Source organism: Oncorhynchus clarkii, chromosome 15 (assembly GCF_045791955.1).
Source record: "Oncorhynchus clarkii lewisi isolate Uvic-CL-2024 chromosome 15, UVic_Ocla_1.0, whole genome shotgun sequence".
NCBI classification, from domain to species: Eukaryota; Metazoa; Chordata; class Actinopteri; order Salmoniformes; family Salmonidae; genus Oncorhynchus; species Oncorhynchus clarkii.
This window is the reverse complement of record NC_092161.1, coordinates 33,966,563-33,982,353: the sequence shown is the minus strand read 5'-3', so window position 1 is coordinate 33,982,353 and position 15,791 is coordinate 33,966,563. Positions and strand designations below refer to the sequence as shown.

Below are 15,791 nucleotides of genomic sequence, written 5' to 3'. Positions count from 1 at the left end.
ACACTGTGGAATTTCACCCAGTAGATATGGGAGTTTTTCAAATTTGGATTTGTTTTCGAATTCTTTGTGGATCTGTGTAATCTGAGGGAAATATGTCTCTCTAATATGGTCATACATTGGGCAGGAGGTTAGGAAGTGCAGCTCAGTTTCCACCTCATTTTGTGGGCAGTGAGCACATAGCCTGTCTTCTCTTGAGAGCCATGTCTGCCTACGGCGGCCTTTCTCAATAGCAAGGCTATGCTCACTGAGTCTGTACATAGTCAAAGCTTTCCTTAATTTTGGGTCAGTCACAGTCTCTCTCTCTCTCTCTCTCTCTCTCTCTCTCTCGCTCTCTCTCTCTCTCTCTCTCTCTCTCTCCCTCTCTCTCTCGCTCTCTCTCTCTCTCTCTTGCCCCCTCTATCTCTCTTGCTCACTCTCTCTCTCTCTTGCTCCCTCTCTCTCTCTCTCTCTCTCTCTCTCTCTCTCTCTCTCTCCTCTCTCTCTCTCTCTCTCTCTCTCTCTCTCTCTCCTCTCTCTCTCTCTCTCTCTCTCTCTCTCTTGCTCTGCTCTGAGAAGCATTCCCATCCCCTGCCTCAGGTTGCATATTTCTGGTTGCGGACCCCTGATTGTACACAGCAGCCAATGGTCCTTTAGTCTGATTGGCTCCTGGGCAAGATGACACTGTGGATGAAAGCGTGGAGACAGAAAGAGAGAGAGAGAGCTTGTGGAAAGCAAAAGGGAGAGAGCCTGGAGAGAGAGAGCGTGGAGAGAAAGAGAGAGAGAGACACGGGGAGACAATGAGTGATAGAAGTAGAAACTTTACAAAGGACACCCAGTGTGGTTTAGAGGGAGCATGGACCCATAGTAACTTTAGGGGAACTGATGCATAGCAGGCAGTTACTTCCACAACTTTACCACGTGCAATTTAGTGAGAGTGGAGAGAAAAGAAGAGACGGATAAGAGAAGAAGAAAAAATAGCAAAAACTGTCTGAAAAGGACAGAGAAAGAAGGTAAGGTCTGGAATTTTTAATTATTCTGACTTCTCAAATGCCTTTCTACATGATCATCAATGAGAGATTTCAATTAAATTCTTCAATGGGTGTTACTGTTGGGACATTGCAGTCAATGATAAATAATGGTTTCTCATTTCCTTTCTGCATGTTTAGAATGTTCAGTCATTGTCTTGATGTCATCCTTTGACATTTTTTTTTTTATATGTAGAAATGGAAATGAGAAACCTGTGCAAAGTGAGACAAGCTAACTGAAGCTGTAACCTGCTTATAATGTATGTTCATTTTGTATATCATTTTTATTTGTCAAGAATGGACTTGAGTAATTTGAGGAGAGAGTAATTGATCTGTGAGAATGCTTGTGGCAAAGTATAACTCGAATACAAACCTGGGCTCAAAACTGTATGGGGTCCTTCAGTACACATCTAGCCCTGGTGGCAATTCAAATACGCTGTATTTAAAGTCTGGACTTTAGTTTAGTGTTCAAACCTCAGTCACAGTGAAGGCTTTAATTTTTCAACATGACGAGGACTTTTGTCATCTTCTTCAAAACCATTAAGCTGTCTCCTTGTCAACCGAAGCTGGGAAATAAACCGGATTGACAAGTGTGCACAAAGACACAAAGACATTGTAGCTATTATCCGTGTCAGAAGTTGGGACGATTAACGCTCATTCACGGAACTGAGTGACACACATTATGCTGAGGTTTTGCTGTGTAGTCTCTGTAATAACTAACAACAGCTTCAAAGGGTTCCTAGACAATCTCATGCTACATCCCAAAAGAAACCCTATTCCCTATATAGTGCACTACTTTTGACCAGAGTCCTATGGGCCCTAGTCAAAAGTAGTGCACTACAAAAGGAATAGGGTGACATTTGAGATGCACGCAAAGACGTTCCGACGCTCTACTCTCCCAGTCATGCAGTCGTGTTTTTAAACAACATTCCGACACAGACGGACAGGATAACAGAAAAGGAATCTCTGAATCGCTAAATGCTCAAGCGTTTATGCAGCAGAGAATAAGTACATCACCTCTCTATCTCAACAACAACCTATCCCAATCTCTCCATCTGCAGAGATGTTTTGGAGTGATTATGAAGGGATATTCGAGTACTGAAGAGGCCCTCTGCTGTCTGCAGGGTTGCATCCCAAAAGGCACCCTATTCCCTATATAGGGCAGTACTTTTGAACAGGGCCCTGGTCAGAAGTAGTGCACTATGCAGGGAATAGGATGCCTTTGGGACGCAATCCCAGGACTCTGTTGGTTAATTTGTGGTGGAGTGACATGGATTGCAAACTTTCCTGGTGACACTCATGCCCCGTGACATAATTTCCATGCACCAGTGGTCGGGATGAATGCCAATTTGTGTGATTTAATTTCTCCATAAATCACAAGGTTTCTTTTTGTATGTGCATGGGGAGAGAAAGAAAGAAAGAGAGAGAGAGCGAGAGAGAGCAGCACCAGCGATGGAAAGAGAAAGAAAGTGCAAGATAGTTGGAATAAGACAATGAGCTTGAGAGAAAAGAAGGACGAAACGATATTGTTATGGAAAAGAATAGGACAAAGGAGCTGGTAGGAAAAAATGTGGTGATAACTTTTGCCCTTCCCATGGCACTAAGGGTGCTAGCCCATTGCTCCAGACAGAGACAGCAACACTACGTGGTTCACAGCACATAATGTACTGTACATCCTATAATTTTCAGAGGCTCACACGTGACCTCAAAGAACACATAGAGGCAGGATGGAGAGGAAGGGAAGAAGGATAGATGGAGAGAGAGTGGGATATATAGAGAGGGTAGGGCATAATTAGGAGCACCACATTAAACAACCCATGGGGAGGGAAATAGAGCACCCTCACTTTGCAGCAGCAGCACAGACAGTGGCTGGGGTTACAGCTACACGGAGAGAGGCTGGGGGGTGGAGGTGGGGTGTGAGGGACGAGAGGTTAGGATTGGGGGCAAGATGGGTGCAGGCACACACACGCTTGCTTGCATACATACGCCGCGCACGCACGTACACAAACATCTGCGTGATCTGAGTGTGCTGGCATAGAGAAGACACACCTCCTATTGCTCCAAACAGCATTTGAAGATCGCTGCCTCCCTCTGTGAACTGTCTGTGATATCACCGTACCATAGACCCTTTGCCGCTGAGAAAATCACAAAACCTGGTAAATTTCTTCTGTCATATAAAAAAATATACCGATTACAAGAAATCATTGGAATGGGCTTTACGACAAGGCACATGCAGGCTAAGGTACCGCAAAGTAGTGGGGTTCAATTCAAAATGAACCTACTTTGAATAGTTTATGGAAAATCTATAATTCTATGACTTTTCTTTGAATATGAAAATGGCTTATGTTTTCTCAGTCTAGCATAGGTGGGAATCTGGCCACTAACACCAGGATGTTACCCATCAATGCTGCCCTAAATAACCCAGATACTGTGCATCCATCTTTCTCTGGGGTCAAAGATATGAAGTGTCTCAGTGATGGCTACTTTCTCCACCATGCAAAATCAATTGTGGTTAACAAATTAGCCATGACGTATCTCCCTGTGGTTTTATGATGCTGGAGCCCCAACTCCGCCCCTCTTTCACGGTGACTCCGTCATTAATGGTCCATTTAGGAACGGGGGTCCTCTTAGATAGGGGTGAATGGAGGATACGGACATGCCCACTGTGAAATTAAGCCTTATGAATGACCTTAAAGGCAGACCTGGGTCTACATAGGAAATAGGACCACACTGTCACACCACACACAAAGTTGGGAGAAAGTCGGAACGTTATCTCTTCAATAGGTAGGCCTACATTGTGACATGTCTGTTCAACGACACACTGCCGCACCACATTAAGTTATATATCTGAAAGTTAGCTATTCAACAGATATGTTGTTTACCACACTGTTGTTAGCACACACAAAGTGGAGAGAAAGTCAAAGTTATCTGTTCAGTGTTCAATGGCTACATTGTTGGAGTGTCATTGTTGATGGTTTGGTAAGCAGAGTGTATAACTCTGTTTTAGACAAGCACACCGCTGCTCCTGAGAAGAAAGTGCTCGCTCGACAGGAAGTAAGCAACCATCATATGAGATTGACTTTGTGAAAAAAATGTAAATAAAATTTCGCATGATCTGCAGCAGAGCACAAAAGTCAGGCTGAGTTCACAGAGTCTGAGTGGCTAACGGCAGAGGGTTTTTGTATAGTTCTGTTAGTTTGATAGCCTTGTTTCATGTGTGTTGTTTACCTCTTTAGTAGGCCTAAGGGAATGGGAGAGGGAAAGTAGTGGTTTTGATGTTATTTTCTCGCCAAATATTAGTGCATGGTCTTTAATGGCACCCTATGGTAGGTCAAAAGTAGTGCACTTTATAGGGAAAAGGGTGCAATGCTGACAGACTGACTGAGAGTTTGATGACTCAACAATATGGTCCTTTAATTCCTCGAACACCAGCTGTTACTGCTGTTGATTGTTACATCCCCTCCTTGATTGACACACACATTAGATACACAAGCACGCACTCAAACATGCAATGCACAAACACACACATAGACAGCGCAACAAGACGCTTTGAGAACGACACACATCTTTATAAGGCACGCTGTTCTCTTTGAAAGTTAAACTGTCTTTTACCGTTTCCCTCCGAAATCCTCAAGTCAGTATAACATGTCATTGTGGTGGGAAAATACCTCTCCTTAAGCTTTCTCATATGATGTCTCCTACACCAATCATCCATCCACCCTCCTCCTTCCATCCATTCATCTATCCATCCATTCCTCTGTTCTGGACAGGGGAATCTTGTGTGGTAGGTCGTAAAGGCAGGAGCAGAAAGAGCAGCTGCTAATCTGAAGAACCATCAGATTAGTCTGAGGGAGATATGTGGAATGTTAAGCCAGCACAACTATGTAGCATGTCACCTCATTAGACACAACAAAAAAAGAGGTAGAATGCAATGGGTGCATGCCCTGACCTCTGCCGGGAGCAGCACACACACACCAAAACACAAAGTTGTGAACTCTGAGAGGGAAGGGCTGGGGGGGGTGAAGGGGTGTGTGGAGGATTTAGCGAGGAGATAATTTGACTTCATAATGAACAACATGGCGAATTGATTAGAAAGAATGGAGAGAGAATGGAAACAGACAGAATAGGGTAGGACCAGGAGGGGCCCATTGGGGTCAGGGCTCACCCAGCCTGCAAGTGGCCCTCGTGGGGCTCTAAGTTCAAGATTGCATCCCAAATGGCACCCTATCCCCTATATAGTGCACTACTTTTTAACTGGGCCCATGGGGAATAGGGGGCCATTTGGGACATATCCCCTGAGTTCGAGGGCCAGGGTGGCTAGTAGCCATATACCCCCCCCTATCAGGGGCTCTGCAACAATACCACCACGCTCAGCACCCTCCCCTAGCCACCAGTCTCTTTGTGACTCTTCAATAATGATTAACTGTGTTTGGAGACTGGGAGTGTCCATGGCGGCACAATGAGCTCTCTCTTACACTATATAATAGAGCTAAACATAGTCTCTCTTTCTTTGCTCTCTTTCTTTCTTTTGTTCTCCCCCCCCCACTTCCCATCTCTTTCTCCACGCCCACTGCTAGCAGTCTTTTCTTTCAATTTTTCTCTTTTCCCTTTCCCCTCTCTGCATTATTACGACACAGCTGTCCGTTTTCTGCCCCTTGCAGCTTGTTAATAGAGAGGAAATATATTGTGGTGGAGGCAAACAGATGTTACCACCTCACTGACAAATGGAAAGAAAAACAAATAAGAGTCATAAAGGCACCGTTTGAGTAGAGCATATGAAAGACATTGATTAAATGTAAAACATTACTTGAAATCAATACAAAACATCAAAAGATCCACAGCACCATGAAATAATGATTGACCTTGCTTGCTCTGATTATTGTGGGCAGTTCGAGTGCAGCAAATAAACTTGACATTTGGAAATCAGTTATCAAGTCAGTGCCTACACCCGATAAATGGTGGAAATACTCTTCCTCCGTCTCTCTATTTCTCTACCGCTCTCAACTCTTTCCACTCTCTCCACTTCCTCTTTGCCGAACTCTATTTTGTGGAACGGTGCGCCACTTGTTGCATGTTGCCCTATCAGGCATGTAGCATGTACAGTAGTTCACGGTGTGAGTAGCGTTTAGTACACAAAGGTAATTCTATTCGGACACAAACACTACAATCTCATGACATCACACCCTGAGGCCATTAGCAGAAGGCAGACAGTGCACCTCTCACCTCCTCTACTAAAGGCAGCAGAAAGAGAAAGGGGAGAGGGAGAGAGGGGGAAATGGAGAAAGATGAGAGAAGGAGAGTGTGAGAGGAGGAGAGGGAGATAGATGGGGGAGAGAGAAGGATTGAGAGAGGAGGAGAGGGGGAGAGAGAGCGGCAGGGAGAAACAGCAGCGCATCTCTCACTTCCTCTGTGACAGGCAGCAGAAAGAGAGAGGGAGAAAAGGGGAGAGTGGGAGAGAGGGGAGAGGGAGAGAAGCAACTACACGCTTAGAGAAGACAGCCAGAGAGAAATGAAAGAAGTTACTGTTTCTTAGAAACTGCAAATAGAGGGGGAAGCAGAAATCACCAACAATGCAGAAAGAAGAGAGAGAGAGAGAGAGAGAGAGAGAGATAGGGTTTTAGGGTGGTTGCTACAGTCCAAGCAAGGGGTTTACAATATTTTTTTTGTATAAGAGGTACTTAAAAAAAAATTATCCAGCTACAAATGTATTTAGCGTTGAAATAGGCATGCTCTTTTCTCCCCTGCAACTCTTCACCAGGTCTTTGCTGTAAAATAGATTTTATAATGGTAAAAATGACAATTATTTATAGAGAAACAGCACAGTTGCATGTTCTTTAATTGAGGACTGTGTCTGGCTAGCAATATTTCTGTACTGCACGCATCATGGTATAGTTCGCAAACCTAATGTGAACCTGCTTAATACAAATAATCATGATAACATTCTATCAGGTAAGCCTATTTTGTAGTTAACATTTTATGTTGAAGATTCTGGTGGAAAGCCTTTCTGTCTACCCAGAAGATGGTTGTCATTAGCATCGCTAACTGGCTAAACTAAGGGATACACAAATGCATTCACGCACCACACAGGCAGATGGGTAATATTGCTGTAAATTAAATGGCAGATATTGTGTTACGTTTGGCTTTTTGAGCCAATAGTGTCTAACCAGCGGTGGGATAATATCAGTTTGGCTTTGATGGGATAGTAAAAAATCTAATCAAATGCTATTGGTCTCGTATACATATTTTGCACATGTTACCGCAGGTGCAATGAAGTGCTTATGTTTCTATCTCCAACAATGCAGTAATTGTAACGGTTTTCATCTGGTGAAGGAGAAGAGGTCCAAGGTGCAGCGTGGTGCATGTCCATGTTGATATTTATTAACACTGAACACAAAAAAAAGTAAAAAACAACAAGGAGAACGAACGAAACAGTTCTGTGTGGGAAGACACAGAAAATAATCACCCACAACCAAACTGGGGAAAACCGGCTACCTAAGTATGATTCTCAATCAGAGACAACGATCGACAGCTGCCTCTGATTGAAAACCATACCAGGCCAAACACAGAAATACAACATAGAAAAAAGAACATAGACTACCCACCCCAACTCACGCCCTGACCAAACTAACACAAAGACATAATAAAGGAACTAAGGTCAGAACGTGACAGTAATACCTAACAATACACACAAATACAAAACATAGAAAGGAATTAAGAAATATCAGAACGTGCAATATCCATAATAAATGTATATACACTATATAGCTCTACACACTACCGGTCAAAAGTTTAAGATCACCGACTCATTCAAGGGTTTTTCTTTATTTTTACTATTTTCAACATCGTAGAATAAAAATGAAGACATCAAAAATATGAAATAACACATATGGAATCATGTAGTAACCAAAAAGGTGTTAAACAAATCAAAATATATTTTATATTTGAGATTCTTCAAATAGCCACCCTTTGCCTTGATGACAGCTTTGCACACTCTTGGCATTCAAGGCATTCACACTCTTGGCATTCACTCTTGCACACTCTTAGCTTAAAGTGGTCCTATGGACAGATACTCCAATCTCCGCTGTGGAGCTTTGCAGCTCCTTCACGGTTGTCTATGGTCTCTTTGTTGACTCTCTGATAAGGCCCTCCTTGCCTGGTCTGTGAGTTTTGGTGGGCGTCCCTCTCTTGGCAGGTTTGTTGCCATATTCATTCAATGTTTTAATAATGGATTTAAAGGTGCTCCGTGGGATGTTTAAAGTTTAGGATATTTTTATAACCCAACCCTGATCTGTACTTCTCCACAACTTTGTCCCTGACCTGTTTGGAGAGCTCCTTGGTCTTCATGGTGCCTCTTGCTTAGTGGTGCCCCTTGCTTAGTGGAGTTACAGTCTCTGGGGCCTTTCAGAACAGGTATACTGAGACAGATCATGTCCATTACATGAACTCCAAATAAAAATACATTTAAAATACAGGTTGTAATGCAACAAAATAGGAAAAATGCCAAGAGGGATGAATACTTTTGCAAGGCACTGTATGTGCTTTCAGAATTGTTTGGGGAGCTACTCATGGGTTGAGAGCTACTGGTAGCTCGTGATCTACCTGTTGGAGCCCCTTGGTCTAAGCACAACACAATAAATGGGGAAGGGAGAAGCTAAATGCAGAAGGGTTTTGTGCTCAAGCTGGTATCAGAGTTTAGCATCATGCCTGGTCCCTCTCAGGTTAACCTGCAGCCCCTAGAGGACATACCTCTCCCCAATGTCTCCCTCTCCGCTCCTACTCTAAACACACCTCATCTGCAGTGTGAGAGGCCCCACTAATTAAGTTTTAATACAGCTCTCTATCTTTCTACCACACACAAGCACATGCACGCACTTCCACATCAAACACGCACACACACACAGACGTAAGCACGCATACACACACACACACACATTAAATATCACTCACCAAATAGCAGAAAAGAAGAGGAATCGGTGGTTATACACAATAGGCTGGGATCATTGTCATCCCTCCATCTTTCCATCTTTTCATTCATCCATACTTTCCTCCTTTCCTCCTTAGTTTCAGAGAAGAACGAAACAGCAAAATAGCTTATAGGCCAAGGACGATAGTGTCATGACACAACAATGACAACTACATTTGAAGGGTTTTGAAATTCATCTCTGCTGTCTCTTTTCTCTAGCCATTTGAGGACCTTCCCAGGACGCAAGAGATAAAGGCACGACATCGGTGGGTCATTGGATCCCTAAAGAAAACACAAAACAATTTGCTTTGTGGTTGAGTATCCATCATGGGAGATCGACTTCACCACTATCTTGGGGGTGGTAGGCCTGTCTACACCCTACTACTCCCACTAGCTCTAGCCCTGCTGACCCTGTTGTGTGAGGCCCAGGGCCGTATGGATAGAGCCAGGTCACAGGAGGAAAGTAGAGCAGGGCTGTTGAGGAGGGTGAAAAGAGGCTGGGTATGGAACCAGTTCTTTGTGCTGGAGGAGTACACTGGACTGGAGCCGCTATACATTGGAAAGGTGAGTCGACACACACAGACATGCATGAACACACACACACACACACACACACACACACACACACACACACACACACACATTCCCCCTCTCCAGGTGTCTCCTATTTTTCCCCATTATCCACCGTGTATGTCACGACTTCCGCCGAAGTCGGCTCCTCTCCTTGTTCGGGCGGCATTCGGTGATCGACGTCATACTTTCTAGCCATCGCCGCTCCATTGTTCATATATCCATTTGTCTTGTCTTGATTTCATACACACCTGGTTTTCATTTCCCCAATCAATCTATTTGTATTTAACCGTCATCATGTTTTGTGTGTAATTGTTTTCATGTCAAGTGATGTTCGTTAAGCGCTTTACTTTATTGTTCCGTTTTTTGGAGTGCGTTTGTTTTGTTGTGCTCCCAGTTTGGAACTATAATAAAGTGCGCTTTATTTAATCCTACTCTGCTCTCCTGCACCTGACTTCGCCTTCATACACACCCTGACAGTGTATTTATACCTGCGTTTTATGTTTGTCTATTGCCAGTTCGTCTTGTTTTGTCAGGTTTTACCAGCATGTTTCCCGTTTCACCAGTTATCAAGTTTTTGTTTTCCAGTCTTCCTGGATCCGACCTTTCTGCCTGCCCTGTCCCTGATTCCTGCCTGCCGTTCTGGCCCTTTTTGACTCTTCCTTGGATTACGAACCTCTGCCTACTCTTGTTCTGCCCCTTTTCCTGCCCCTTTGTTTTTTTTTTATAGTCTGAGAACTGAACCATCCGCCTCCTGTGTCTGCATCTGGGTCAAATCCTGAGCCGTGATAGTACAAACTGGCCATGACTGACCCAGCAGACTCAGACCAGCTCCACAATACTGTTTCCCCCCAAGGAGCCACCATTGGAGGACACAAGGACTTACTGCTAACCTTTTGGAGGGACACCATACCTTGGCGGAACGCCATGACCATGTCTTCAATGCATTGTTGGAACAATTCAGCGGACTATCTACTAGGTAGCAAGCCACCACGGTATCCTTCCAGACTCGTAGTAACCCCGCTACCAGAGTTGCTTCTCCCCAGCCTACCCGGCTTCCCGAGAACCCTGCTTACCTCCTCCAGAGCACTACGCTGTGGATCATGGGACCTGCTGGGCATTTTCTCTTCCAGTGTTCCCTCATATTTGAGATACAGCCCTCCTTGTTTCCTTCAGATCGTTCAAGTATCTTTTAATGCTAATGTCCGGGAGGGAGCTCACCTGGGCTACAGCTGTGTGGGAGCAGCAATCCAGCGTTTGCCTTAGTCTGGAGGATTTCATGGCGGAGGTAAGGATGGTGTTCGATTCTCCTGTGTCTGGGAGAAAGGTAGCTCGGAAGCTACTTCACGCTGCGTCAAGACTCCTGTAATGTGGCAGACTTTTTGGCCACCAAAAGTGCCTGGAACATGGAGTTCCTGTTCGACACCTTCTTTCAAGGATTATTGGAGGGAATTAAAGTTGTGCTCGCAGCCAGGGAGCTGCCCATGGACCTCAACTCTCTCATAGCCCTGACAATAAGAATTGATGGGAGTTACGGGAACGGAGCAGGGCGAGGAGGTCTGTTCCCAGCCACACGCGCTCGTCCATGTGTTCCCCATTGCCTCCAAAGAATCCCGGAAGTCCCTGACGCATGCATTCCCGAGAGAATCCGATGTCACCCGAGTTCTCCCGGGATTCATCGAGGACTGTTGCCATCTCCTGAGCCCATGCAACTGGGCAGGGCTAGATTGTCTACTGGGGAACGTTTATGCAGACTGAGTGCCAAAAGTTGTATGTATTGTGGTATCTCAGGACATTACATATCCCCCTATCGAGTAAAAGACCAGGCTCATCAGTAGGTAGGAGGACGCTGGTGGTTCATACAGGGAGTCTCCCATCTCCCGTTACTCACACTCCTCTCCATGCTATCCTACTGTGGGGAGACCGGTCTTAATCTCTCCGGGTGCTCATGGACTCTGCAACCGACGGGAGCCTTATGGATGCTACCCTGGTGTCCGAACTGGGCATCTCTACACAACCCCTCTCCATTCCCATGGACACCAGAGCTTTGGACGAAAGCTGTATTGGCAGGGTCACTCACAGTATGGTTTCCATCAACCTGCGAGTGTAAGGTAACTGCAGTGAGTCCATGCAGTTTCTGCTCATTGAGTCTCCTCATGTGGCTGAGGTTTTGGGATTGTCATGGCTCCAGACACACAACCCCTTGATCGACTGGGCTAGGGATTCTATTTTGGGTTGGAGCCCTTTCTGTCATGCACATTGCCTCAAGGCGGCACAGCCTGTCCCTGGGCGTCCTTATGCGGGCTTGGGGAAAGCCTCAGACCTCTCAGCCATTCCCACTGAGTACAATGACCAGGAGATTTTCAACAATTTTCACCATAGCAGCACCCACTCGTAGCACGCGCTCCAGCAGGTGTATCTCACTGGTCACCCCCAAAGTCAATTCCTCATTTGGTCATCTTTCCTTCCAGTTCTCTGCTGCCAATGATTGGAAGACACTGCAAAAATCTCTGAAGCTGGAGACTCATATCTCCCTCACTAGCTTTAAGCACCAGCTGTCAGAGCAGCTCACAGATCACTGCACCTGTACATAGCCCATCTGTAAACAGCCCACCTATCTACCTACCTCATCCCCATACAGTATGTATTTATCTTGCTCCTTTGCACCCCAATATCTCTACTTGCACATTAATCTTCTGCACATCTACCATTCCATTGTTTAATTGCTATATTGTAATTACTTCGCCACCATGGCCAATCTATCCCTGGCACTACACCTCATCAGGGGGCGGCATTTTTCCCTGTCTGGTCCGGAGACCAAGACCATGGAAGTGTACATTGAGGACTCGCTGCAGGGTTAATTGCAAGGTTCATCCTTAATTCATCCTCCTAGCTACAGGGTTGATTCATCCTTCTTCCTCCCCGGCCACCCTGCACCCGTGTATCGACTACCGGGACCTCACAGTAAAAATAAATGCTAAAAAAAAACTCTACCTCTCTTCTCCTCGGCTTTCGAGCCTCTCCAGGGGGCGAATATTTTTTAGAAGTTGGACCTTCGGAACGCCTACCATCTGTTTCGGAGACGAGTGGAAGACAGCCTTTAACAAGGCTAGCGGCTACTATGCGTACCTGGTTATGCCATTTGGACTGACCAACACTCCCACGGTGTTCCAAGCACAGGTCAACAACGTGCTCCGTGACATGTTGAACAGTGTTCGTGTTTGTCTTGTGCTTGTCTCCACTCCCACCAAGTGTCTCCTATTTTTCCCCATTATCCCGTGAATTTATACCTGTTTTTTCTGTTTGTCTGTTGCCAGTTCGTCTTGTTTTGTCAGGTCTTACCAGTGTGTTTCCCATTTCTCAAGTTCTTGTTTTCCAGTCTTTCTGGTTCCGACCCGGTTTCTGACTCTGCCTTGGATTACGAACCGCCGCCTGCCCGCGACCTGCCCTTTTTCTGCCGCTTTGTTATAATAAATATTCGGAGAACCGAACTACCCGCCTCCTGTCTCTGCATCTGGGTCATATCCTGTGTCATGATATAAATGTGTTAACTGCATGTCACTTTGGATAAAAGCATCTGCTAAATGCCCACCATCATTACTATTGAACTGTTTGATGACAGTTCTCAACTTTTCAATCAATGTCGTCGTGGTCGGCTGGATGTGGTCTCTGATAGCTGCAGGGTTTATCATCATTGATCAAATGTTCAATCCACTTCAACGCTTGAGTGATCAAGGTATCTTCCTGTGCCAATGAATGTCTGTGTCTGCCTCCCAAATCCTACCCTATTCCCTAGTGCACTACTTCTGGCCAGGGCCCATCGGGTTCCCATATGGCCATGGTCAAGAGTAACTCACTATGTAGGGAATAGGGTGCCATTTGGGACACAAGCTCTTATCACGGCACAAGGCGAGACCCAGATGCAGACACAGGAGGCAGATGGTTGGAGTCTTGCACTGTTTATTAATCCAAAAAGGGGTAGGCAAGAGAATGGTCATGAACAGGCAAAAGGTCAAAACCAGTTCAGAGTCCAATAGGTACCGAAGGGCAGGCAGATTCAAGGTCAGGGCAGGCAGGAAAGTAGTCCAGAGTCAGACAGTGATCAAAACCCGGGAAGACTAGCAAAAGAGAATAGAAAAGGAGTATGGGGAAAAACACGCTGGTTGACTTGACTAAACATACAAGACGAACTGGCACAGAGAGACAGGAAACACAGGGATAAATACACTGGGGAAAATAAGACAATTACAGGGACAGGTGAAACAGATCAGGGCGTGACACCTCTGCACATACAGTACATTCCACATGAATTTATATGGAGCACTAGTGTGGATGAGTGTCTAGAATATCTTTCGTTCCATTTACTTAACACTTTCCTTTTTGTCTGAGCCTATATAACAAAGCAGAGGAGACCCTCTCAGTGTGAAAGGTGTCTAGCCAGGAGTTAAACTTTAGATCTGTAGATAGTGGAACTGTTCCAAAAAAAGCACTCTATTCCATGTTCTATTCATTTCTTGTACAGAAATCTTCTGAACCACCATCTTGTGACGTGAAACAGTGAAATAGTGAAATGTCACAGATTCAGTGAAGTCAAATAATAGCATCACATATTCATATTCAGTCTGCGTCTCAAATGGCACCCTAGTGCACTACTTTTGACCAGGGCCCTACAACAAAGGTGTACTTTCTAACCTCTCTTGACCTCTAACCCCTAACCTCTGACCTGTGACCCCCACAGCTCCACTCAGACATGGACCTAGGGGATGGCTCAATCAAGTACATACTATCAGGAGACGGTGCCGGCACCACCTTCACCATTGATGACAGTACAGGAGACATCCATGCCATCAAGAGGCTGGACCGCGAGGTCAAGGCCCAGTACCTGCTGAAAGCCCAGGCCTGGAACAGACAGACAGACCGACCCCTAGAGCCCGAATCTGAGTTTATCGTTAAGATCCAGGACATCAATGACAATGAACCTAAGTTCCAGGATGGGCCCTACCAAGCCACCATACCTGAGATGTCAACCATCGGTGAGTCAGTAGAGATTGTGGTGGTCAAAATCCTTGAATGGAATTTACAATAGTGGAAACTCCCTCAAGCCAGTGGTTACACCAATGTTTTTAAATCCTTGACAGAAAGTGTGTAAGTGCACATTTTGGGAGAACTGTGGAGAATCGGCATATAAAGCCACAGTGTGCATCCAAAATGGCAGCCTATTCTCTATATAGTTCACTACTTTTGACCAGGACCCTTTCAGAAACACAGCTAGAGAGTGTAGCTGAACACCATGCTGCTGCCTCTACACGTTCCATTCATCCATTCATTAACAGTCTTTGCTTATTTTTTAATTCTAGTAGTTCAGTTAGCAAACTCTGTTTCTCTATTATACAGTATGTCTCTGTTGTGCTGGTTATTCACAGCAGTGTGTTTCTGTGAGTAGTGTACGCTGGGAAGGAGATGAGGATGTTCGGTTATGTGCGCACAATTGCCAAAATAATTATGTCTCTGCAGTATCGTCATAATGCCATCAAAATGATGTCTCTGCTTACACACTGCACCAGTGGGATACAATATTTATAAATCCACCAGTGAGTGCAGATACCTTGAGGCGGAAAATAACTGCACAGTTACTAATAGCCTACACCTATTGTTAACATTGAAGCAGTTTTATGCAGATGGGCCAATCCATTTTGTAAACAGGCCTTGTTGAAATAGCCATAAAGAAACAGAATGAGTCATTCCAGTTGTGTGGAAATATTTTTGCTCACCAAGTCACTCTATTTCTACTTCCCCCTCCCTCCCTCCCTCCCCGCCTCATTCCCCAGGCACTGAGGTGATTCGGCTGACCGCTACAGATGCTGATGACCCTACATATGGTAACAGTGCCAGAGTGGTCTACAGCATCCTACAAGGACAGCCATACTTCTCTGTGGAGCCCAAGACTGGTATGTAAAGCACAGGGGAAACCAAAACCAAAGTGTCAAAACATCGTCAGACCTGCATTAATTAACAATAGTAGTTACAATGGATGTGCTTTAGTTATGTTAGTAGACTTCCATGTTTTGGCACATAACTGATGCACTCCCATCTGCTACTCCAGGTAACACACACACACACATACAGGCTGAATATAATACAGTTTGAATGTAAACACATATGGCACATATCAACAGGGTTAAGAATGCCCTCTTGTGGCTGCCAATGTAACAACTGGCAAATCCAAAATCAATAAGCAAATACATTCGCTACAG

At 45.0% G+C, this 15,791-nt stretch overlaps 1 protein-coding gene across 1 annotated transcript in view; it reads left to right on the top strand.

Moving 5' to 3' along the window:
* Positions 1-813: 813 nt before the first annotated feature.
* Positions 814-15,791, top strand: part of LOC139366787 (cadherin-20-like) — a 31,691-nt gene continuing 16,713 nt past the window's right edge. The window contains exons 1-4 of the mRNA XM_071104495.1: positions 814-989; positions 9,187-9,531; positions 14,276-14,570; positions 15,366-15,485. Of these exons, the coding sequence (XP_070960596.1) occupies positions 9,295-9,531; positions 14,276-14,570; positions 15,366-15,485 (652 nt within the window). The 5' untranslated portion in view covers positions 814-989; positions 9,187-9,294. The remainder of the gene's footprint in view (positions 990-9,186; positions 9,532-14,275; positions 14,571-15,365; positions 15,486-15,791) is intronic.